General features: G+C 38.6%; 1 protein-coding gene and 1 long non-coding RNA gene across 3 annotated transcripts; one reads left to right on the forward strand and one right to left on the reverse strand.

Moving 5' to 3' along the window:
- Window positions 1-9714: 9714 nt before the first annotated feature.
- Window positions 9715-15289, reverse strand: LOC120301524. The gene is made up of 3 exons (XR_005554927.1): window positions 15185-15289; window positions 10370-10497; window positions 9715-10274 (listed from the first exon to the last, which is right to left on the reverse strand). It is a non-coding gene; the product is annotated as an uncharacterized LOC120301524 (long non-coding RNA).
- Window positions 15219-19824, forward strand: KCNS2 (potassium voltage-gated channel modifier subfamily S member 2). 2 transcript variants are annotated; one of them, XM_039328925.1, is made up of 2 exons: window positions 15219-15420; window positions 16084-19824. In XM_039328925.1, the coding sequence occupies exon 2, from the start codon at window positions 16121-16123 to the stop codon at window positions 17552-17554; it is 1434 nt and encodes a 477-aa protein (XP_039184859.1). In that variant the 5' UTR covers window positions 15219-15420; window positions 16084-16120; the 3' UTR covers window positions 17555-19824. The 2 variants fall into 2 exon arrangements, with proteins under 2 accessions (XP_039184859.1, XP_039184861.1); XM_039328927.1 differs by lacking the exon at window positions 15219-15420 and adding an exon at window positions 15432-15482.
- Window positions 19825-25629: the final 5805 nt, after the last annotated feature.

Below are 25629 nucleotides of genomic sequence, written 5' to 3' on the forward strand. Positions count from 1 at the left end.
AAACATGGGGGGGGGAGATCCCAAATGAAGCCCAGAAAATGGAAGAGCAAAAGAAAGCCCATTGTTTCTATTCCTGCCATTTGAAGGGGTGCAATCTATGTGTCAGGGATGGCTGACTCTTTCCCAGAAATGAAAAAGAGCTGGATTTGGCATTCCCTCCCCTCATACTGAGCAGCTATATGATGCGCCCTTTCATCTTTGCCGTCTATTCTTGCATCTGGAAAGAGTACTACAGCATGAGCAAATTGAATATGCAACAGAGAGATGCTTTCATTCTTTCCTCTCTCCCTGCTCCATAATTATCTGCCTGCATTCTTACAAAGAAGAATTCTTCTTCGTATCTTTTATCACTATGTACATTCACAGCAATAAAAAAAATCATTTTTAACCATACATCTGCGACATCTTTCTCCACATGGAACCTTCCTCAGCTTTTCCATTTAAAAGCAAGCACAAATGCACACATTTCTAGCATTGTGATTGCAAAGACAAACTTCCAAGGAAAAAGGTGATAGGCATCATTTGCCACTCAACTTCTACCAAGCCCCTAAGAAGCAAAGACACATCCCAATGTAAGGTTTGTTGCTGAATAAGCCAAAATGGTTGAAACCACAAACCATATTAATCTATGAATCATGATTTGGACACCCCAGTGACAGAATGCAAACAACAACTAAGTCAAATTATATGTCACGTTATGGCTCACAAAGCCCAGAATTAAATCCTATGGTGATTCAAATTTTTACCCCATTCTACTTAAGGACCTGGTTATCTATCCCCAGTTATTTCTGTCTGCCCAATATGGTTGGGCAGAGTGGTGACTACGGGTACCTTCAATTCAATGCCATTATGTCATGGAACCAAGGAAATGTCTCTGTCACTGCCCCTGACCTCTGGAATAGCATCCCGTCAGAGATACACATGGCAGCCACTCTTCTAGGATTCCAGAAAGCCCTTGTGACCTGGCTCTGTTCCTTGACCTGGGGTAATGCATTTGTGGCACCCCATCATGTTTTTGTATTATTGTGGTTGGGTTTAAACTGTGTAGTCTGATGTGTTAAACTGCCTGGCCTTTTGGAGTGGGCAGTCATAAACAAATTTAAGTTATCATCATCATCATCTTTATTATCAGTTGGCCCTTCACTCTCATCCCCTGCTCTGCCCTTACTTTGTCCTTAAGTTAAGCATGCTTCATGTGCATAAACATAGTATTTCCCCTCTAATTCTGCCATCCAGATAGCTTTTATATATGCAAATTTCATTATCATCACCCGTTACTCTGGAGGTGTAACAAAATAACCAGTAGTAGATATGGTCAGAGATATATTTTGGAAGTATTGGGATATGCTATGTACCATTGGCCCCTGTTTCTGATGTAGCTTTCTCTTCCACTTCCAGCATCCAACAAAGTAGAGAAGAGCAGACTTCTGCTATTTCATTTGTTTGTCCATTTATTCACTTCATGTCTAGGGAGATTATCAGTCATCCAGGTCATAGTTATCCCAAAGGTGCTTTTTCACAAGGCAATTGGACTTAATTGTTTTTGCTTTGAAGACATTTTGCTTCTCACCCAAGAAGCTTCTTCAGCTCTGACTGGAGGGTGTGAATTCTTCCATTCCCCATTTCCATTGGATGAAAAGCGAAACAGCTTCAAAGAAAAAACAAGAAAGTCCAGTTGCCTCATGGAAAAGCACCTTTACGGTTTATTCACTTCCTTCGCATAGAAATGAAAAAAATAAAACAACCGTTGATTGTCCTGCAGCCAGTCAGTTTTAATTCTCCTCTTCTAAGAAACCTACTCAGTTATACATTCTGACATAATCTTTCTGGAGTTACTTCTGTCCTGGTCTCTTCACATATTTTTCTCTTTTTTCAAACATTACTTTAACTTGGGGGATGCCTTAATAAGATAAGGGTGAAGAGGGAAAAGGGTAGACTTATTTAGGTAACATCCTGAAGTTATACCCAGCTAATGCTTGATGGTAGATTTTTCTCTCCATAGCTGGTGGCAGACTGGAAGGTGAGAGAAGCCAAATCAGAGGAGCAAATCAATCATCTTGCCTTATAACAAATAGCCTACTTGCTGGTTAGAACAACCCTGGTGGTCAGTGACTTGGAAAAGGGGCAATAGGGGCAAGATGCTGCAATGGTATTAATTTGTGAAGACTCCGGGATGGGTGGGTATCATTTTGCCACAATAGGGCGGAAAAGGTCTTAATGAATTTTATGAATCCAGTCACTATCTTAGTACTTCCTTGGCCTTAAAACACAGCATAATCCAGGGGTTTAAAGGAAAGTTCTAATTAGCAATGAACGATATTTGAACAAAATCATTATTGATGCCCTGGCCATATTCAAACAAACATCTTTTGAAGTTCTAAAAATACATTCAGGCAGAAGCTCTGCCCAAGAGTCCAAAGAGGGTGTGTTTCTTCAAAAATATTAATTAATTGGTAGACCTCCTGTCGCGAGATGTGGTAAAACCGAGCAGGATGAATACATTCTGAGATCAAACAAACTGAGGAAATGAAGACAACCGTGTGGTTTGAAGAATGAACATGTTTCAAATTTATGGCTTTCGATAATAGGGTAATTTGATGCTTGTACCATGCCTCAGTGGGATGCTGGATATTAAGGAAAACACATGAAGGTTTAAGGCACAATTGCTTTGTAGAAGGCTGCAGTATAAAATCTGTGTCTGGAGTTGTCCTCATTGTCTTCCTGCTAAGTTTGCATTTCTATAGCAACAGCATGCTTGCATTAGCCTGACACTTTCCCTGTTTCCCAGAGAGAGCATAAGGAAGATGCAACAACAAAAATGATTCGTTGTTTTAAGGATGCGTTGGAATCAACAGAATGGCACTGAATCTAAGGAGTCATTTATTGCAAAACGTACCTTGCCTTTGCCAACTGGGTGGTTTCCATCTGAGTTGGATTACATCACTGACTAAAGCATCTGGGAATTATAGGAATTATAATCCCACACATACAAACCATGCAGAATTTTGGATACAGATGGTCCTCAACTTACAACCATTCTTTTAGTAATGGTGGAAAGTTACAATAACATTGAAAAAAAGGGACTTGCGATTGGTCCTTGCACTTACAACCATTGCTTGGGTACCTGTCCTATAGAACAGGGGTCCCCAACCTTGGCAATTTTAAGACTTGTGAACTTCAACTCCCAGAATCCCCCAGCCAGCCATGCTGGCTGGGGAATTCTGGGAGTTGAAGTCCACAGGTCTTAAAGATGCCACGGTTGGGGACCCCTGCTCTAGAACATTATCCTCTGAACCTTAGATTGTCCACAACCCTATCAACCTTTAGGAAGAGCCTAAAAACATGGTTCTGACACTATGCCTGGGCTCCATCAATGGGGGAGAGCTTTTACAATGGCTATATTGATCTGATGTAGAATGATTTTTACTGCTGAATTTGTTTTTTAAATTGATTTTTTTTCTTCATATCATCTCCCATAAGTTCTCAGTAAGCCAAGCAGCTGTTTGATATGTCTACAGACAGAGACCACTCAGAGATAATTTCTTGAAGAATCTGGGTTGCCTCCCGATGCTAACCAGAAACCAGGCCCTCGGTTGGTTCACTACCAGGTTGCCAGAGAACTCTCAAGCACTTCCCAAATATCCAGATTCATGAGGCACTTAGGGTAGACTGTATAAGAGACAATCAAATAGCAAATGGATCAGGATAAAAATGATCTCCCAAGTTTAGATCATGTAACAACTGCTCTCAGCAAGGGACATGCTCCAAAGAGTGCCTACATATGTGTGTCAGGCCTGAGATCACCTGACACTGGTTGCCACGGAGGCCGTGAACTCCTGAATCTGGTATCTACAATATCATGGTTGATGTCTCCCTACACTAGAAGGTGGGGAGTCTCTATCATCAGTCCAGCAACCAGATCCAGAAGCCCAAGGAGAGACCTTGCTAGGTAACAAGTCAGCCAGTATACCTACAGGATCCCTACTTTATCTCTACCTTATATCTTTATGTTATCTGTATAATATAAAATACCCAGCCACTGAAGGAAGTAAAAACCTTGCTGTTCTCTGAGCATGATTATTTTCTTGCATATATGTCTTTGCCCAAACTTGGCAACATCATCAGTGCTAGTTCCATTTCATATGGGACCCATTTCAACCCTGAGTTACAAATATTCTCCTTTACTGGAAGAAAAAGGCTGATCACAGATAAGGTATCCTGGTAAATCAGTGCCACTTCCACACCCAAGCTGTGTCCTCGAGGCTCATGCAGGACCCAAAAATAATCATAGCAAATTTCAGAGAGAATGATAGTGCCACCCTCATCCAATCATGTCTCCATAATACATGCCAAGTCTGAGTGTTTGTTACTACCAAATCATGAATGGACACGGACATATTGTAGATTGAATATCACCATTGCAGCTGCAAATTGGCTTTAAAATACAACTGAAGAATGGTAATTTTGCAGCTATCCTTCATAGCAGTTGCTCAGATTTCTTAACTTTTTTTAAAAAAATACATGCACATAAACACACCCAAATGCACACAGTCATCCTCTTTGCATGACAATACTGATTAAATCATCTCATTCCATAGTCACCTGACCTATCACTGCATGCTGCAAATACATGATCTGGGATAAATAGATCAGTTGTTCAGGAGTCCGAAGCTTTCTAGCTGGAAGGTGTTTCTTTTTTTCCAGCTCCTAATCCAAGTAATACCCTATTTTTAAACATCTCCAGTATTAAAAAAAAATAAACAAACCTCCTGTCAAACAGTCAGAAATCCTGACTCAATCAATCTTGCCAAGGATGTGCAATTTTTTCAGGTCAGTAATAGATCTTTGAGTGATATACCCAATATCTATGTTCAAGCTCATCAGTAAATGCAGCCTGGAGAAAATAGAACAAGAGCAAAACAGAAATTTGATTTAATTTATTTTCATGTATATTTGATTAATTATGAAATAATTGAATATTCTTCTAATGTGTTTGACAATGTCTTCCTATTGTCATTCAAAAATATAGACTTAGGGCCATTTGGGGAGAAGTGTTGGAAGTCATATCCAAGAGCCTCAGGCTGGCCATCCCTGGTATGAACAATATACATACTCACTCAACATATACACACCCTTTTTTATGTGTGTCCACTGAATACAGAGTATCCATCTACCTGCTCCATAAATCAGCCAGTTTTAATCTAGCTGACTCCAAGGCAATAAACATTTAAAAGATGGCTTGCTCCCTGGAAGCCTGAGCCAGCAACCACACAGCAGGCAGCTGCCCTGCCCTTTGGGGTCAAATGCCTTTTTGAGCTGACTCCAACCTCTGTGGATTCATTAGGCTATAATAATCACCTCTCTCACACTTCCTGCTTTTTCCATCATTAATTCAAATTATCTCACTTTGGACTGAAATAGACTGAAACTTGAAAATAAACTTGTCACATTCACAACATGCAATTAAGACATTTCTAAGTAAAGAAAAGAACAGAAAAAGTCTTTATGTTGCTTGACTCTCTTTTGAATTTAGAGACTGACGCTCATGTTACAAATATGAAGAAAAATGAGAAATCAGCTCAGTTATTTTGCCTGGAGTGAAGGGTGTAAATTAGCACAGGTATTTTTGTCACAGCTAGAGAAAACAAGCTGCACATCTCAACACTTCTTCGTCCATCTTGACTGCAGTTTTTTTTTACAGGGACAATTAAGTCAGTGTTAATAACTTGGACATTCCTGATGTATTGGATTCTGACCTCCATGATCCCCAGCATCGTGGCCTTTGGATCACAGAAGCTGAAATATGATATGATTGTATACATGGAGTGCATCAGATTAGGAAAACTGTGTTATGCAAAAAATAGCAGTAAATTATATTTGTTAGAAAAGCTTTCACTGATCATAAACATCTTGGATATAGTGGTCAATCTTCTTTGCTGAAATGTCTTTATTGTACCTTGTACTCCCTTATTATATCTATTAGCTCTGCAAGGTAATCCATACAAGAAGCACCACCTCTAAGAGAAGGATTAGTAGAGCCAGGAGGAGGGGGAAAAAGAGGGATTGGTTTACAGTCATTAGGTAGCAACAAACAACTAAAACTAGCCCCTCTTGATCACCATTGAACATTATCTAGTTCTAACCCAGTATGTCTCAACCTTGACAATTTTAAGGCATGTGGACTTCAACTCCCAGAATTCCACAGCCAGCATTGCTGGCTGTGGAATTCTGGGAGTTGAAGTCCACATGCCTTAAAATTGTCAAGGTTGAGAAACACTGTAAAAAATCTAACCAGACGCTGACAGTTAGTTAAGAAGATTCCTGTGTAAGTTTTTAACAATAAATCAATTAAACGGAACCTTTGCATGTGGACCTGGTTTTTCCATGCCTGAGACCACCAAGGGTAGTAACTCTATCTTTATCATAAGGGTACATTAACAGAACACTCCAAGCCTCTCCTGACATTTCTTTTGGCTCTCTGGAAAACTAGGGAGCTTTCTTCTAAAATATTTCCCATACCCTCCTTCTGTGCGCTGAGAAATTTTTTACATATGGGTTGGCCAGTCTGCAGCTTCCCAAGATTCACAAAACATTGTAATACTGGTTTTGTGACAGACATAAAAAAGCTAAAATTAACCTGATTCTATTAATTATAATCCACAAGTCTGAGTTGAGCCTATAGGCAAGAAGTCCTCCATACATTTCTCAAAGACTTTGCTTGAAATTTCTACAATCTCCAGACTGTAGACAAATCAGCAGCTCTTTGTCAACGTAAGTACTAAAGGGGTGGGACTTATGTTTTTAACAATTATTAAGTTTTAATGCTTATTAATTAAGCAATGAAGGGGCCACCATTTTGGATTGTGCTAAGGGCATCAGTTGTGGTTAGGGCATCAGTTGACTTTAATCCAGCCTTGTTCTAGTGCAGTGTTTCCCAAACTTGACAATTTTAAGGCATGAGGACTTCAGCTCCCAGAATTCCACAGCCAGCAACGCTGGCTGTGGAATTCTGGGAGTTGAAGTCCACATGCCTTAAAATTGTCAAGCTTGGGAAACACTGTTCTAGTGAATGCATATTGACAGACTAGGAATTGTCAGATACAAATATTCAAATACTGAAATTTCTAAATGGATCCAAATAAGGAACTGGATAATTCTAATATTTAGTAGATAGCATAGTAGTCAGAGGAAAAAAAGCAAACTCTTATCCAGCAAATCAATATGGCTGTGCTTCAGAAAATATATTCCGCATGATTCACTCCCATTCTCTGGAGCAAGGGAAGAAGAACAAGTGAGACAGAGGCGTTCCTAGATGTTTTAATTTATTCAGAAGGAAATTGCAGGGGACTCGATTAGCATACCAGGGCACTTGGATTGTGCTTGGTTTAAGACACTCTAGTTTTCTTGAGGGTTCCCAAGTGAAACTCAATACTAGAGAGACAATAATTAGTCAGAAATCTCCACTTAATCATGAAACATTTAGCATGCTTTTGGATTAGTGACTTTCCTCTAATAATCTTTTTCACAAGATAAATTTCCCTTTAATATTAAAGGGAGGAAGACTGTTTAAATTGCCCTCCTCTGAAAGAGGTCAGAAATGGCATCAGTTGTTCTGATTAATAACCTCCAACAGAATTTAGAACATCACTCTTGGTCCTATTAGACTCCATAGTAGAATTTGATACCATTGGCCCCAGTATCCTTCTGAACTATCTGCAGAGGTTGGAAGTTGGAGGCAGTGTTTTGTGGTGGTTCCACTCTTACTTTGGCAAGAGGCTTTGGTGGTGATGAGAGATCAATGCTTCAGTCCTTGGGAACTCCAGTGGAGGGTGCTTCAGGGCTATATGCTACCACCACTGTTGTTTGATATCTACATGAAATGATTGGGAGAAGTAATTCACTGGTTCAGGATAAAGTAGCATCCACATGCTATTAGTATTTATTTAATTTATGAGATCTAGCCCTGCTTCAATCCAGAGGGATTCTATGTGGTTAACAGACAAAATAATAAACAGCATTATGTTATAATACATAGTCATAATATATTAATAGAGATGCTGGTGTTTCCACAATTAATATCTGAAAGTCCTCTGAAAAAGCCAGAATTTTGCTAGATTCAAAAAGCCTAAATAGTGGGTGCTATCCTCAATTTATGTTACCTTGGGCCATACCAAACATGCTGAAGAAATCCTGACCTAGTGCTTGGAGGCTATGATGTTCTGGCTGGGGCAAAATCCTACCAGGATGGAGTTACTAATTGTCATCTTAGCAGTCTAATAACATTAGCTCAAGTACATACTCTGGACTGCCTTGCATTCCTCCTAAAAAGATGGTTTTTGACTTGGAAGATCTCTTACTCTCAATGTCTGCTTAAGTAGGTAAAACCATGGCCCAGGTGATCCTCCAGTTTTTCCAACTTATTGTCATTTTCAAACTTACATAGATAAATAGGTCCTGAGGATAATTTGCATCTTGATTACCATATAGTTGGACTATGTAAAATTGCCTATTGGAAGTGATCTAGAAGCAATGGGTCGTGTAATGCACAGTGTCTGTACTCTTGATGAGACAACATTGACAGGCTATAACAGCTATTTGGAAACTGCTACACTGGTTGTTAGAAGGCTTCCAGGCTCAGTTCAAAGTACTGTTCATTATCTTTAAAGCACTTTTCAGTACAACACAGGTGCTGATGTCATGCCAGAATTTATTTTCTCTGTCCAATCTGGTCCTCAAAAGAGGGACTGTTACAGGTTCCCCTGTACATCGGACATGGACCACTTCTCAGTGGCCATTCCCATAATAAGGAATACCTTCCCTCAGAGGTATGATGACCCTCCCCCCAACTCTGATGGCATTTTGTAAACAAGCTGAAGCAGTTCTGTTCTTTTCCAGCAGGCATTCGGCACTTGAAATATTAATTTAATTTCATGGGTGCATATACTATACTGCAATGTTTAGGTTTGAGATGCTTTAGTTGTGTTTTGTTGTTGTGTCTGACTTTGTTATAGCCTGAATCTGCTAGCATTACAGTATGTTATAAATATTGTAAAGTAAATAATGCATACTTGGAATAATTAAACGTAACATGTTTTAGAGTGTCTTGATGCTACGCTAGCATAATGAGACATTTGCGAAAAGTATCTTCAAACATAAAAAGAGGGGCAATGTTTGACAGGATCAGGATGTTCACAATGAGGAGATCAAAAAAATCAAGGTGGTGCCACAACCATGTGATTGAAACATCACATTTTTTATGTGTGACAATGAAATGAAATGTAGAAGGGTGGATTCCCAGGAAGGAAGGGGTGCATTCCAGAAGAATAAGAGACAACTCAGTCCAGATACAGGTAGTCTGTGACTTGCAACAGGTCATTACGATTCAAAGTTACAACGGCATTGAAAAAGGTGACTTATGACCATTTTTCACACTTATGACCATTGCGGCACTCTCATGGTCACGTGATCAAAATTCAGACACTTGGCAACTGACTCATATTTATGACGATTGCAGTGTCCCGGGGTCATGTGATCCCCTTTTGCACCTTCCAAGAAGCAAAGTCGATGGGGAACCCAGATTCACTTAACAACCGTGTTACTAACTTAACAACCACAGTGATTCAGTTAACAACTGTGGCAAGGAACATCATAAAATGGGGCAAAACTCACTTAACAACCATCTTGCTTAGCAATATAAATGTTGGGCTCAGTTGTGGTCATAAGTCAAGGACTACCTGTATTTTGTGTGAGGGAAAGAGTGAAGACAGCCCCTCCCTAATATTTCACAGAATGTATGGTAGATGTAGAGAGTAGAGTGCTTATTCTGGCAAGATTCTGTCTATAGGTGGTAACCTTCAGAGTGCTAACAACTAAATGATTGCAAAAAATACAAATCCTTCCATTGCCCAGCATTCAGTCAGAGCGGAGGATGCTTCTTGGATGAGAAGCAAAACATCTTCAAGAAAAAATGAAGTCCAATTGCCTTTTGAAACAGCACCTTTGGAACAATTGGATGGCTCATTTTGGAGAGTGAAGACCCCAAGCTTTGGAGAGTTATATACGGTATGTTCTTAAGCTTCTTCTACTTTAGTAGACCTCAGGTAAGTGTACTAGTATAGCATTTTTTTTTATTTGAGAGATTACCACAATAAATCATGGTACTATCAGCTTTTGCAAGGAGGACACAAGGCAGATTAATTTCCAGTAAAACTATTACAACTATGAACTTCAGTGTGTTAGCTTTGCCCTTAGCTGCATCAATGTGATTTCGGCTTCTGGAAAACACAAAGAGAGATGAATCACACAGGAGGAGATATACAGAGAAAGGTCACAGTGTGTCTCGATAATTTGCAAAGAGAAGAAAATGCACCTATTTTATGCTGATCATCAAGTTGACACCAGGCTGCCTGGAGATGGCAGGATGGATTCAAATGTTCTTCCAGCTGACAATTTTGCTTGTTCCAAGAGCCAACAGCTCATCCCTTAAAAAAAAAATCCCTAACGTGGGAAACAAAATGTCAAAGTACAATGAAACATATTCAGAGCATATGAAATAAAATACACTCAGAGATACTGGAAAGTTGTAAAATCACAGCACAAGGACTAATGATCCAAGCTAGATAAACTTAAATGCAAAATCCTGAGAAATTGAATCAGTAAAATAGGCAAATGACCTTTGCGAACTCCATTCTACCAGTATAATGGCACTGTTGAAAAACTGGTGTTTTCTCTATTGTATGTCTAGAGCAGGGGTCTTCAAACTTGGCCCTTTTATGATTTGTGGACTTCAACTCCCAGAATTCCTCAGCCAGGCACATTGGCTGAGGAATTCTGGGAGTTGAAGTCCACAAGTCATAAAAGGGCCAAGTTTGAAGACCCCTGGTCTAGAGTGTGATGTGGGCAGTCTATGTGGAGCCTGAGGCCTGCCCTTTAAAAAATAATTGGAGTATGACATACTTGTATCACTATTAGATGTATCGGTGGTGTGACTGGTGTGTACACATGTGCCTCTACCATGGAAATGGGATTATTGGCCAGTAGTTGATTTATAGAGCACCTCTGTTTCACCATTTCAGACCCCCCCATCTCTGATTTTCATTCATATATGGTAGCTGTCATGATAAAAAACGCCCCTCCCCCTTTTGTTTTTGAAGAAGAGGCAATTGCAGAACTTCAGAGGAAGGGGAGAAATGGAAGATCTTTTGCCAATCCCAAAGTTGTTCTGCCAAATGAAAATAGATCCACTTCAGAGCAAGGGTGAACAGTTTGGGAGGGAAAGTGGACTTGAGTGGAAAGCAAAAATAACATTCAGAAAGTAGATAGATACATTAAATTCCTTATCTGGGTTATCCCTAGCACATGAGAAAGCTCAGCGAAGAACAGCCCGTTTAAAGAGGCAAATCAATGAAGAAATCCAAACTCAAATGCCAGAAATGTTTTGAGTGTTAGAGCTTCACAACTGAAAGTAAAAACAGGTCCTCATGTATCAACAGTTTTACCTTGCCAGAGTTGTTTCCTAAGTATTAGAACAGGGGTCTTCAGGCACGTTGGCTGAGGAATTCTGGGAGTTGAAGTCCACAAGTCATAAAAGGGCCAAGTTTGAAGACCCCTGTATTAGAAACTTTTGACTTCTGATCCAGCCTGATTGTGCTCAACAAATAGCTGTCACAGTGATCCAGCTGTTACTTAGAAAATGGATAAAACTCCTATGCCTGCTTTTGACGCTCTACACCTGGATACATGTGCTCCTAAAGTGGAGAAGACAGCTAGTTCAGATCAGAACCTGCTGGTTCAAGGGTAAGTACTATGGAGCCATTCCTGGCTTGGCCTATTTGTTGGGGTATAGAAGGACTGTGTCTAGGTTTAGGACACTTCCTCCAGGTTTTTGTGGTCCTCCTTCTCAACTGACAGGACCATGACAGTAGAACCAGGATAAAAGCTAAAGTATTGCCAATGTGCTTAATAAATATCACCCTCAATCACATTACAACCTTCAATTTGGCAGCAACCTTTGGATGGATTTGGGGCGGGGGCAGGAATCACACCTAGGTTTTTGGGACCACTTGCAACTCTGGCCCATAGGTTATGTATTTCTGCCTTACGAAGACCCTGGAGATGAGAAGATACTGTTCACTGTTTATTTCCCATGCTGAAATTATCTATTTTATAAATTTCTCCAACTTGATTTAATTTGGGAAAGACTTTGAAAACCTCACCAAACACTTTTGCTAATTTAACTGCTGTCCAAGTCATAAAAGACCAAGCCAAGGACTGCAATAAAGTCCATGCATTTCTCAATTCTTGAGAAAAATAAAAGATCTTGAAATTCTTGAGAGATATAAAACAGTATCGGGCCAATTTTTAAAAAAAAAAACCTTTGCAGAATCTGAACATACTAGTCACTTGAGCTTTTCCAGTTCGATGCTTTTCAGTGGATTTAGACAGTAACCACCATTATTCCAACCACCACCATTGCCTTCATTACACTCAGAAATGGAAGTAAGCAGTTGAGCTATTAGTTCAACTTTTTGCTTCGTATTTTATGGCTGCAAATTTAAGTAGGATCTAGAATTTAGCTGGAAAAATCCTGACCAGAGAGTGGCAGCAATGAGCAGGAGGGCTTTTTTAAAAACACATTCTTTGCATCCATATACTGGGGAGATCCAGATTTTTTGCACCCAGATATAGTAGCTTTATAGTCCTTCAGACAAGTTTCCATTTTTCCTAGTCCTTAATAATGCAAGGAAGACCACTTTATAGGACTACTAATGGAAGTAATTAGGACTTTTGCAAGTAATGGAGAAATCTGGCCAACCAGACTTCCTGCTCAGGTACCATCAAGACTGGATTTGGGGACAGACATCCAGAGGTTTACTAATCCTTGGGGTCTTCAGATGCAACTAAGTGAGCTTGCCTTATTTGGAAGCAATTGCATAGACAGATTCCAAGAGAGTGATGTAGATCATTATCCTGCAGGTAAAATGACCAAACTGGAGCCAGTTTCCACTTACGTGAAGCAGGTGTAGGCTTGTGCAGATGCAGTATGCATATATGTTCTTCCTTCATACTAGTGTCAAAATCACATGCAGAACCAGTCCTCCTACTAGGCAAAGTGAAGTGAAGGTGACAGTTTAGGGCAGGCAGTAGTAGTGTCTCCTCAACTACTAGAGCCCTGTGTGTTGGTACCCCAAGAATGGTAGAAGGGACTAAACTGTTGCTGACATCAAAGTAAGATTCAACTACTAATACAAGTGACATCTATTTCTCTCTTTCAGACAGCAAAACATCTTGTGTGTACTGTGTATTGAGGACCTCCTTAATAGATGCATCCAGGATATTTGAAAGGAGGCTAATTATGTCTGGTGCACTAATTTGTGTGTGTGTGTGTTCCACTTCTATAGAGGAAGAGACAACACCAACAGCAACAACAACTCTGCTCTGAAGTAGTTTTACAGTAATGGCTGATGAGAATTTTTCAAGGCTTTGGAAGAGATACCCCACTGAAGTCAGCAGAGGTTTTCTGGAATTCCTTGTGCTAAAACAGAAACACTTAGCAAGGAATCAAGGTTTAGGACTTGTAAATATCTGGAGCAAAAACATGGCTGACTTGGAGGACCACCATCAGCAGGATTTCAAGGACAAGGTGCTGAAGACATAAAACTAACATAAGTCTTATTCTGTGGATCAAATGAAAGCTTGGATCCTACAGAAGACCTATATGGAAATGGGAAAAGGAAGATTCCCTTTGGGGGTCTTTTTCTATGAAGTAAATTCAGATAAATGGTCCAAGAAAAGATAAAAAAAAATATCCCCCTGAATAAGCCTTCATATGCAGATGGAAGAAGAACAAGTAAAAGAAACAATGATAGTATGGGCAAAGAACTTTGGACATTCTATAGATTTGGAAGACTGGCAAAAACTTTGGGATAAAAATATTAAACTTACAAAAGCAGTAGCATATAAAGAAAACTTATATAAGATGTTTTATAGATGGCATATGACACCAGTTCACTTAGCGAAAATGTTTAAAAATGTTTCAGATATCTGCTAGAAATGTAAATAACAGCCAGGCACTTATTACCATGCCTGGTGGATATGCCCTATCGCTAAGAAATATTGGTCTAAGATCCATAGATGGTTGGAAAAGATGATGAAACTACAGATTTAAACCGGAATTGTTTTTGTTAGGAATGTTAAGAATGTTAATTATGGTAAAGAGAATGATTACTTGATATTGCATGTTTTAACTGCTGCAAGGATAGTATTTGCCCAATTTTGGAAAAATGAGAATTTATCATCTGACCAGATTATCTATCCCTACTTTACCCTAATTCCTTATTCCCTTTCCTTTCCCCTTTCCTTCCATCCCTTCCGTTACCATACTTGTATTGTTCCTATTTTTCCTTATCTATATAAACTTAATAAAATTTTGTTTAAAAAAAAATAAGCCTTCATATGCACCTTTCCCCAGAACTGATTGGGTTCATACAACACAGTGAACACCCATGTAATTAGTTTATGGTTTAGTGTATCATGAAAACCTGGCTATTAGGTTAGCTGAGTCGACCATTATGGGTAACTGTGTTAATAACAGGTTGTCTAGCTAGCTACATATTGGAGAAAATACTTGGATGCAATTATATTTCTTCTATTAACTTCTGAAAACAATGGATCATATCTGACTCATTTTCTATCTGTGTTCAGCCTGATAACAAAGCATGTGCACAGTGTATCTTTAACCTGTTTTCTCCAAGCTGTTGCCCATTAGTTGTGCTGAACAATTCCCATAATTCTTTCATTTTTTGGAATCTTGAAAACCTACGTGCAGAAGACCACTTTGGAGAAGACTGTCTGAAGCCACCACCTTTTGGTAAAAAAAAAAATGGGTTATGAATTTTGATCTTTAAAGATGTAGGCAAACCAGGCGAAATAAATAAGCAGAAGGTACAGTATTTGAACTCTGCTACAAAATAATGATGATCACCATATAGCATCACTTCAGACTGCACTGAAACCAGCGTGGTGGCAGGAAACAGACCGTACACGACGGTGGGGAATTCCCTAGACAGCCTTCAGAGCCCCCTCCGATCCGATCGTGGGCACCTTCCTACTTTGCCTCCAGCGTCTCTCAGGTGCCTCGCTCCGCTGCAGCATCTGAACCGGCGGCAAAAAAGGCGGCACCCACCTGGGGAGCGGGGGGGGGGAGAAGAGGCGCGTCCAATCCTCGGGCAGGGCTTGGCTGGAAAACGCGGGGGGCTGCCGGTGGTCGCCATGACTGCTGCAGCAGCCGCTGCCGCTGCCGCTGCCGCTGCCTAGAGCTGAGTCGGGAGGCGCGGCTGGAACGGAGCTGTCCATTCAGCACCACGGCGCGACGTTTTCGCCTTGGGTGGTGGTTCTATTCTCGGGCGGCTAGTCCAGGATGTAAGTCTGTGCCTACTTATCTTTTCTAGGCAACGCGGTCCGTCTACCTCCATCGTACAAAGGTTATGTGTTGAGTCTGGGAGCCAAGGCAACTAACCTCTAGAAGAAGGACCCCGCCCAGCAATACTAGCGGGCTGCTAGGGGAAGTTTCACAGTGAAAAATGGGTCTGGAGATATTGGGGGCGGTGGGGAAGGGGGAGGATTGCTTGCCTGTAGGGATACTCTAGCAATTTCATCATCAGAAATCATTGGCTTTCCTAGTTTTTTGTAATGGTGCAGACATACTTACTCAATAGCCAAAAAAGGTGAAAAGAAAAGTGCACAGGGATTCACCTTTGCTCCACTCACCAGTGCTACAGAGTTTAGGGAAAGATTGCACCTGGTGCCTCAGATCTGCCTAGTCTCCCCATGCAGGAAAAGAAAAGGGGGCAATCAAATATAACATATTAATTTGTGACTGAGCATTAATTACCATCTTTTTCCAGTTAAATAAAAAAAAAGCTGCATCTCATAGAAAGAAACTGATGGTGTGGGAATTTCAAAAGGTGGGTGGTGGTATGTATGACTGGATTTGATTCAAGTATATCATAAAAGATTGTAATGAAGAATTCTCCTTCTGTTCTATTAGCTAATGTGGATTGCCTTGTTTTTATTATTCCATAGGTATACTCTCCCCATTTAGATCTTGGAAATACTCACAATGACCGGGTTGAATCTAAGGGGTTTATCTGATACTTATTTTGAAGATAATGAGATCAGTCTCAATGTTGGAGGCTTTAAAAAAAAGATGAGATACAACACACTATTGAGATTCCCTGAAACAAGACTAGGTAAGCTGCTGAGCTGCAATTCAAAGGAGTCAATTTTAGAGCTTTGTGATGACTACGATGACACTAAGAATGAGTTCTACTTTGATAGAAATCCTGAACTTTTTCCTTATGTGCTCCATTTTTATGACACTGGAAAGTTACATGTGATGGGTGAGCTCTGTGTCTTTTCCTTCAGCCAAGAAATTGAATACTGGGGAATCAATGAATTCTTTATTGATTCTTGCTGCAGTTATAGTTACCATGGGAGAAAAATGGAACCAGATCAAGAAAAATGGGAAGATCACAGTGACCAAGAAAGTACCTCTTCTTCATTTGATGAGATCTTAGCCTTCTACAATGATGCTGCGAAATTTGACAAGCAACCATTTGGGAAAGTGAGGCGGCAGCTATGGTTAGCTTTAGACAATCCTGGCTATTCTGTCTTAAGCCGAATATTCAGTGTTCTTTCTATTATGGTTGTTCTTGGATCAATAGTAACGATGTGCCTCAACAGTCTTTCAGACTTCCAGATTATTAACAGCTATGGGAATTCGGAGGAAGACCCTAGATTTGAAATTGTGGAACATTTTGGTATTGCATGGTTTACTTTTGAGCTGGTGGCCAGGTTTGCAGTTGCCCCAGATTTCCTTCAGTTTTTTAAGCATGCACTCAATCTGATTGACCTCATGTCCATCCTTCCATTCTATATCACTTTAATAGTTAACTTAGTGGTGGAAAGTAGTCCTACATTAGCCAATTTGGGTAGAGTAGCCCAAGTCCTGAGACTGATGAGAATATTCCGTATTTTAAAACTTGCTCGGCATTCAACAGGCCTTAGATCTCTTGGAGCCACCCTCAAATATAGCTACAGAGAAGTAGGGCTTCTTCTCCTTTACCTCTCAGTTGGAATCTCTATATTCTCAGTAGTAGCTTACACAATAGAAAAAGAAGAAAACCGAGCCCTGGAAACTATCCCTGCCTGCTGGTGGTGGGCTACAGTTAGCATGACCACAGTTGGTTATGGTGATGTTGTCCCATTGACCATAGCAGGCAGGCTAACAGCTTCTGCATGCATCTTAGCTGGCATCTTAGTTGTAGTCCTTCCTATTACACTTATATTCAATAAGTTCTCTCACTTTTATAAGCGCCAAAAACAGCTGGAAAGTGCCATGAGGAGCTGTGATTTTGGGGATGGAATGAAAGTAGTTCCTTCTGTCAATTTAAGGGACTACTATGCTTACAAAGTTAAATCTCTTATGGCCAGTCTCACAAATATGAGCAGAAGCACACCCAGTGAATTAAGCCTGAATGATTCCTTACACTAATCTATGGTTCAAAGGCCTGATTGCATGATGAAAAACCAAGAACTGTGTTTATATTAATTGTTTCTCTCATTGAGCTTCTAATGCTGATGCACATTGAAATAAGAAGATCCATAAAAGCTATTAATTTTGGTAATAATTCACATTTATTTGAGCATTGTGAATGATTCATCATGCATAAATTTTAGGAACAATGTGTGTTTTGAAGTTAGCTCAAATTTTATTGCCTTGCAATTGGAACACACATTGAATTAATCACAAAGTGATATGGGGAAATGGTCATGCTATCATGGAACCTTTGAGCTCCATAACGAATGAAATTTAGTTGCAGGTTGGCTCCTAGTACATTTTCATCTAGCTCCTGATCTTTGTGTTGAGTACTCTATAACATTAATGTTGATGGTACTGTGCTTGCTTGTCACATATATAATTTGTTTTGGAAGTCACTCTGACCACAAAAACAAACAAAAGTCACCCCCACAAAAAAGAAATATGATTAACCAGATTTCCTGATCTTTGTGATATAGTGCAAAAATGTCCTGATTTCTGTTTAATTTTAGAAACCCTCTCAAAGATCTATACACATGATTAATATTGCATTTCAGAAACCACTTTTCCATACATTACTAGGAATTCAGTTGGGAGTTAAAATTGCCCCTTATAAGAAGTATTGCTGTTGTAATATATTTGTGCAATTTTAATTGAGCTTGATTGTTCTTAAGAACTTGACACTCAGTATCATTTGTAAGATATTTTATAAGTAACAAAAACATGCCAGCTTGAATGTAAAAAGTTATGGGAAGTGATTACCATGGGTAGTTAAGAGACAGGATCAATTCTGGTTTTTCAAAACCCAACCAATACTAAATCCTGCCACTGAGTTCTGATTAAGACTGTTCTTATATTTAGAAATTCATTCTGGCTCTATTTGTTGATTATCTTACAGTGTGAATAACATTGACAGAGTGTGACCAAATGCTAAGGACTGACTTTCAAGTAGATGTAAAGCATGCTGAGTATATTATTCAAGGCCATGCATTAATATAGACTTTTTCCTTTCTCTGGGATTCATTGATTAAACTCTATCATGCCAAAGAATGGATATTTAGGCTTATAAAGACAGATCAGATCTTGAAAGATATTTCTGCTGCTGCTATTAGTAAAATATGCATTCTTAGGCCATCCTCTCTAAAGGATCTTTATAAAAATTAAGTTTTCCCAAATATTTTCCAAACCTACCTGAGAAAATGCCTGGATAGCATTAATTGATACTACCTATAAAGTTTGGATAGTCTATTATGCTAAAATTTCCAAAATAAAATTAACTTAAAATATCTGAACTAAATCAGCACTGTAGATTTCTACCTAAGATACTCATGCAGCTGTCTATTGAAAATATACCAAATTCAGCAGCATAGTAGTACAGTCTCAACTGGAAATTATGTAATGATAAAACTATACTTAAAATTGTCATATTTATTTATAGAATATAAATCTATCAGATCTATCACAATGATTGGCTGAAAGCATAGAGGAAAACTAATGCCCAACCAGGTAGTATTTCATTAAAATTGTAGCCAATTAAACACTAATATTGCTAGGTATATTTTCTTCAAGGTAAAGATAGAATTATTTGTTATTTTATCATACCACACCCAGAGACACCATTTGATTATGTATACTTGTTGTGTGTAGATGGAAAATAGGAGATACATTTTTGATGCATGTGGGTATTCAGGAAAATGTCAAGATAACTTTTAGTCTACTGTCCATCCCTCTGCCTGAATTTCCTAAGGTAATCTCAAGTAAAACATTGGTTCATCCTAAACTTTCTGTCATGGGGATTTCAATGACCACTGAGGAGTGCTTGAAACTTTCCATTCCAGTGACTATGGGCCTAGCCCAGCTGGTGTCTGGCCTCACAGATACAACGGGGCACACAAAGGATTTTGTTTTCTCTTATGGAGGAGTCAGGACTTGGAAGTGGAGGAGTCCCAAATGACTTCATTTTTATGGACACATCACGTCTTTGTTTTAAACTTCTGCAAGGTTGGATTATTCCTCTCCATCAGCTTGCTGTGGTTGGACAATAGGAACTGGAATCCAATACAGGAAGGCAACCACTTGGAATTATGGAAATTAAAATCCAACAATACTGCTTATTCTGATAGAATATCTACAAAAGAAATTCCAGCTTTCAGAACAAGAGCTATTAATTTGTTGTTATATGGAAGGTCCCTGCCATTATCACATTAAAATAACTATTAGAATTATTTTTTTTAGTACTGAAAATGTTTCTTACTTTTAACGTAAAGGGCAGAAACTCTGGACCCCAGTTGAAAGACACTTCTTCATTGAAACCCTGCAACAGTTCACAGGAATATTAAGGTGGGGGGAGGGAGGAAAATGTTAAACTCTAAAAGAAATTAAAAAACAGCTTATGTCTAAGATGTTCAAAGCATTTGTGGGGCATCGCAGAGGCAACATATCTGTGAAGTAGCATGTATAGCTCATAGACTGAATTCTAGGACCAGCCAAAACATAGTTATCCCTGTTGAATTTGTATCCTGCTTTACTGTTCAGAATGGAAGGCTAATCTGTATTTTAACAAAATGAAAGACACAGAAGAAGAGATAGAATGACCAAGATAGGACATTAATGCAAAAATGCAAACCCCCTTCAGTAGAAAAAGTAGGATGACACCCCCCCCAACTTCTCACATTCTAAAGTGAATAAAGTAAACATCACCTCGAGCACTGTTTTTTATTCCTACATTCAGAGTCCAAATTCATGCTACAAATTGGGCCATTTCACAAATCTCTTGAGATACTGTCTCCATATAATATTGCCAAGGTTCATGTAATTATACTTTGGAAATCTTTGCTTGTTCATTATATATAATTAGCAGAGGCTTTTCAAATTGTTTGTACATAACTGTACAATCACCAATCTGTTCATTGGTACATGGACCAGGTGTTTTCTCTCTGTACACTGTGTAAAGGACATATACCTGACATCAAAGGCAATACTGAGGGCATTGTGGCTATTTCATGCAGAAATGTTTAAAAGTACTTTTTTTTTCAAATGGGCAGTCTGCTGTATTAAAAATAATATCATTTGTTATAGAACTGAGGCTTTGAATATTAAGTAGCAATGAAAGATTAATTTGTCATACATCCACTAAGAGCCAATGAATTTTTTTACCATTTGCAATGAAGCAATTAATATTAACTCAGGTTTACCGTAGTTAGAATCAACATTTATTATATTGCCTGCTAATTGCATATGTCAGAAGAATTAAAACAATGTATTCACTGATTAATTGACCAAGAAATGTAAGAATTCAGTTCTATACTTTAGCATGGCTTCTGAGAAATTTGGAATTCAAACCTTTGGAATGGCTTCTCTCAAATGCAGAAATGGAAATGTTCCCTCTGCTTTATGCTTCTATGGAAGCTACCAAGCCAACCATTTTGTGCAAAGGCCTTAACTGATCCCCCTTCTCTGAACCTTCTTCACTTTCTTTAGATGTCTACTGTTGGAGGGCCCCTCTTGATTCTTTTCCTTCGCCTTTGAGGAAGCACAGGATGATTCATGTACTTGGCTTATATCCTCCTGGAAATATATATGGGGAAAGACATATGCGGGCAAATGCCATGTAGGATAAACAGAGGGTATTGATTTCCAGTTTTGTTCTACATGAAAGGAATAGCTAGGAACTCAGAATGGACTTCAGTGTACTTGGCCACAGCAAAAAAGGTAAAGATATTCTCAAGCCAAGCCTAATACCTATGATTGTATGGACATATCATGTAGCTTTCTTGGCAATTGTAGAACTAAATGAATTCAAACATCCTCCCCTCTTCCTGACTTATTTATTGAAGTTTTGAGTAGACTCTACTGCCATTGAAACTGTTTTAAAGCCAAGATTGCCATGCAGTGAAAGAAACTTTTCAAGAAAGTTATCTGAGACGAAAGAGACTTTTTCTTTCCCAAATGCTGATACCCCAATAAAGAAATACATAATTATCCTCTTTATGGCCTCCATTGCTATGAAGCTACTTTAAAGACCTTTTGCAATATAGAGCCAGTGAATTTTTAATGAGAAAGACTTGGGGAGGGTCTTAGGAAGCTCTCCCTCTTCTTTTCCTCCTCCTTCTTCTCTTCTTTTTTCTCCTTTTCCTTTTCCTTCTTCTTCTCCTTCTCCTTCTTTTTCTTCTTCCTCCTCCTCCCTAGCCAACATACTAGCAGATGGGCTGGGCCCTGTGTCTCTGCATATTCACATAATGTGCTGTTATTCACTAAGAACCTCCACTTGAGTATAGTGGTTTTACATTTAGGCACTGAAACTCTCAACCTATTCAGGGTCCTCCAAGTAGTATAAGGGAGGTCAGATCCTTTAGCCATATCCTTCTGTAATGTTATTCCTTGCTCAATGGTCTCTTTCCTCCATCTTTTAATTCGATTACCCTTGTCCTTAAAAAGTCCCACAAAAAGGAAGTTTTAAAATAACTTCTGTTGACTTCTTGCTTGATGCAAGGAATTAAGAACTAGAAGAGGGTGCAGAGACTGTACTTCAGACTGTAACTTCCAGCCTCTTTAGCCAGCATTGCAATTGGTGAGGAATCCTAGATGCTGAAGTTCAGCAACATCTCAAGGATGGTAGGTTTCCTTCTGCAATTTAGTAAATATTCAACCAATAGCTCTGCTTGAAGACCTTATACAAGTAGTCATCTATTTATGAGTTCAACTGAAACTGGAACATCTGTCACTAAATAGTCATTAAGTGAGCTGCACCCAATTTTGTGACTTTTTATCATGATTGTTAAGTGAGTTATGTAGTTTTTAAGCAAATCAGGCTTCCTCCATTGACTTTGTTTGTTACAAGCCTCCTGGGAAGGTTACAATGGACCTTTGGATGCTGCAATCATTGTAAAGAGCCTGAATTTTGATCACCTAAATGCAGGGACTCTCCATGAGTTATAAGTGTGAGGGACCATCTATAAGTCACTTTTTCAGCACTGTTGTAACTTTGAATGGTCATAAGTTGAGCAAATGGTCATAGGTTGAGGACTACCTGTGGTCATTAGTTACATTGTCAAACTGTTTATACCATATGAAAGGTTGATGTTAGAGAAAATCGAATCTTCCATAAATTCTGCTCATTAGAGCTAATTCTGCCCTCTGGGACAGAAAAAAATTGTGGAGGAGGAGAGATTATATTTCATTCCTATTTTATTAAGCAAAATATTAATGAAAAACAGCCTCTACTTTCCTTCCCTTTGCCAATAAATAGAGGACATCAGAGTCCCTTTTCTTTTTTGGTAGGCTGGGGCTTGGCAAAGTATCAGTAATACCCAGAGGTGCTAAATCAATATACAGTGACCTTTTGGCTCTTTCATGATGAGCCTTCTCTCCTGGGGCCTCAGCTATGCAATTGTTCCTCATGAAATGCTTTCTAAAGTGCATATCCTTTATTCTGTTACTTACTTCCAAATGCAATATTTTTAAAAGCTTTCCAAATATCTCTTAACAATAAACATCCATCTTGTTCTCAACATTTTGGTTCTTTGGGATAAAAATTGCCTCATAAGGTATTGTCATTTCTCTCTTTCCTGGACTAAATTGGAATTTAGGAAGTCAGGGAAGTATTTCCATTTTCTTGCTGTGCCCTAAAGTTATAATGACACCACCAGATTTTTAGAAGTATCTTCAGATACCTACAATCCTAAGAGAGAAGGAATCTATTCCAGTGAAACAGGAGACAATACATAAGGAAGTACACAAAATAAATGTGTTTATTGAGCAGAACTAACCCACATCTTTTAATGATAAATCAATTTGCTTGTGGGAAACAAGGAAGCAATGATTTGTTTAATCATGATTTAATAATAAACCACAACTGTCTGGTTTTATGCAGTGTGCTCAGCTTTGAACCATAGTTTATGAATCAAAATGGGAGTGTTCACACAACATATTAAGCCAAACTCCAATAACTCACATTGTGGTTTAGCATGACACATCAAAAATCTAATGTATTTATTAAATACAAACAAATATATCTCAATTTCTTTACTTCTCAATCATTCTCAAGTCTCAATTTTAAGCAAAATTGGAATGAAAGGAAAGATTTGTATTTTAAGCTTAATTTAAATTAAATTAGAGTTGATGATTACTCTTCATGTACACATAATCCTCGACTTACAACTATTCAGTTAGTGACCATTTGAAGTTACAATGGCACTGGAAAAAATGACTTATGACCATTACAGCATTCCCATGGTCATGTGATCAAAATTCAGGAATTTGGCAAGTGGCATGTATTTATGACAGTTGTACTATCCAGAGTCATGTGATTACCATTTGTAACCTTCCCAGTCAGCTTCCAACAAGCAAAGTCAATGGAGGAAGCCGGATTCACTTAACAACCATATGATTCACTCAACAACTGCACTGATATTGCTAAACAACTGTAGCAAAAAGGTTGTAAATTGGAGCAAAACTCACTCAACAACTGTCTTGCTTAGCAACAGAAATAGACTCTGTTGTGGTCATAAGTCAAGGACTACTTGTATTTAATTATTTTCCTTCTGTCAATATTTTGCATTAGACATTAGTACCAACTTTTGAGGAAGCTCTGTGTTAATAAGCATGTTGCACTGTTAACTTGCTTTAATATGCTTACCAACACAAATGTTTCATTGGAGAAAACTTTGTATTAAACTCTGATGATTTGGAATAGATATCAACCAACCTATATCTACACAACTCCCAAATAACTTAGTTTCGAATGTGGTAATTTTAAACTGGTATAATATTCTTCCTACCTATCGTACAAACATTCCAATAACTAGCCTGCTTTCTAGCATTCCAGAGTTTTTTTCGCCTTCCCCTCCATGTTTGACAAAGGAACACCTGACAGCTTTGAGTATATAAACAGAACTGATCACTATGGTTAGCAACTGAACAAGGTTTAGGTTTACTATACCCTGCATAATGCTGTTGGGTAGCTACCAGTAACTTAAGGATTATTACATTATGGAAGATAAACAAACCTGGATGCCATTGCATTTTCCTGAAAGTAGAGCAATCAGTCTTCAATATCCTTGACTAATATAAAGGACCACTATGAAAACAGCCTATGGTTATGTTCAATCAGCAATTTGTATAAAATGTATACAACCACAGTGGTCACACTTAAACTGTTTCTGCTGTTCTGGAGGCTTTTCTACCAACATGGTAGAAATTTCCCATGCTCAGGGACAAATGAAAGCTTTTAGCTATAGCCAGATACTCACTTTTCACTTTTTTGGCTGGCACGGTAGATTCTAAGCAAGGATTGTATGAGAAAATTGTGCAGTGAAGCACCACGTTTTGCATTCATAATGATTCTTTGCAAATGCAATGAGGGAAGAACAATTAACATATTGTTGTCTCAGTTCCCTGGTCCAATAAACCTAGCATGAGAAGGACATAGTTAGCCCAGTTCTTTCTAATATTGTAGAAACAACCAATTCAGCATGCCTTGATAAAGTACAAGTTAGAAAAGAGAAAGTTTTATTGAAATTCAAGTTAGATTAAAAATTGTACGGGTAAAAAGTAACCAAAAAATTAACAAACAAATATCCACATCTTTACTTGCATCATTTTCACACATGCGTAGAAGCAGGGATAGATTAAATAAATAGGAACTGGGGAAACTGGAAGCATACTGCATGATTTAAATACCTTACTAATGATAGTGCTGGGGGGGGGGGAGAGAATCTCATATTTTGGGAAGAATTCATGAATTTAGTAATCCTTGGGATCCTGATTTTTTTTAATGATATAACTCTTTTCTTGTTATAAGATCCTTAATATCAAAGACATTTCCATTTCCTTTTAGTGTGTTTCTTATATTGATGACTCCATTTTAAGAAGTCTTGAAGAATAAACTGAGCAGAGGCAATGGAAGCAAGAAAAAAGCAGGCATTAATGTATCTGTCAACTCAATAATCTTCCTAAGGATAAAATCTGTTATGGCATATTTAACTTAAAAGACTAAGATAAAACAACACTTTTCCAATGTAAATCTCCCC

This window comes from Crotalus tigris, unplaced genomic scaffold (assembly GCF_016545835.1).
Source record: "Crotalus tigris isolate CLP2741 ecotype Arizona unplaced genomic scaffold, ASM1654583v1 scf7180000024384.25900115:4084858, whole genome shotgun sequence".
NCBI classification, from domain to species: domain Eukaryota; kingdom Metazoa; phylum Chordata; class Lepidosauria; order Squamata; family Viperidae; genus Crotalus; species Crotalus tigris.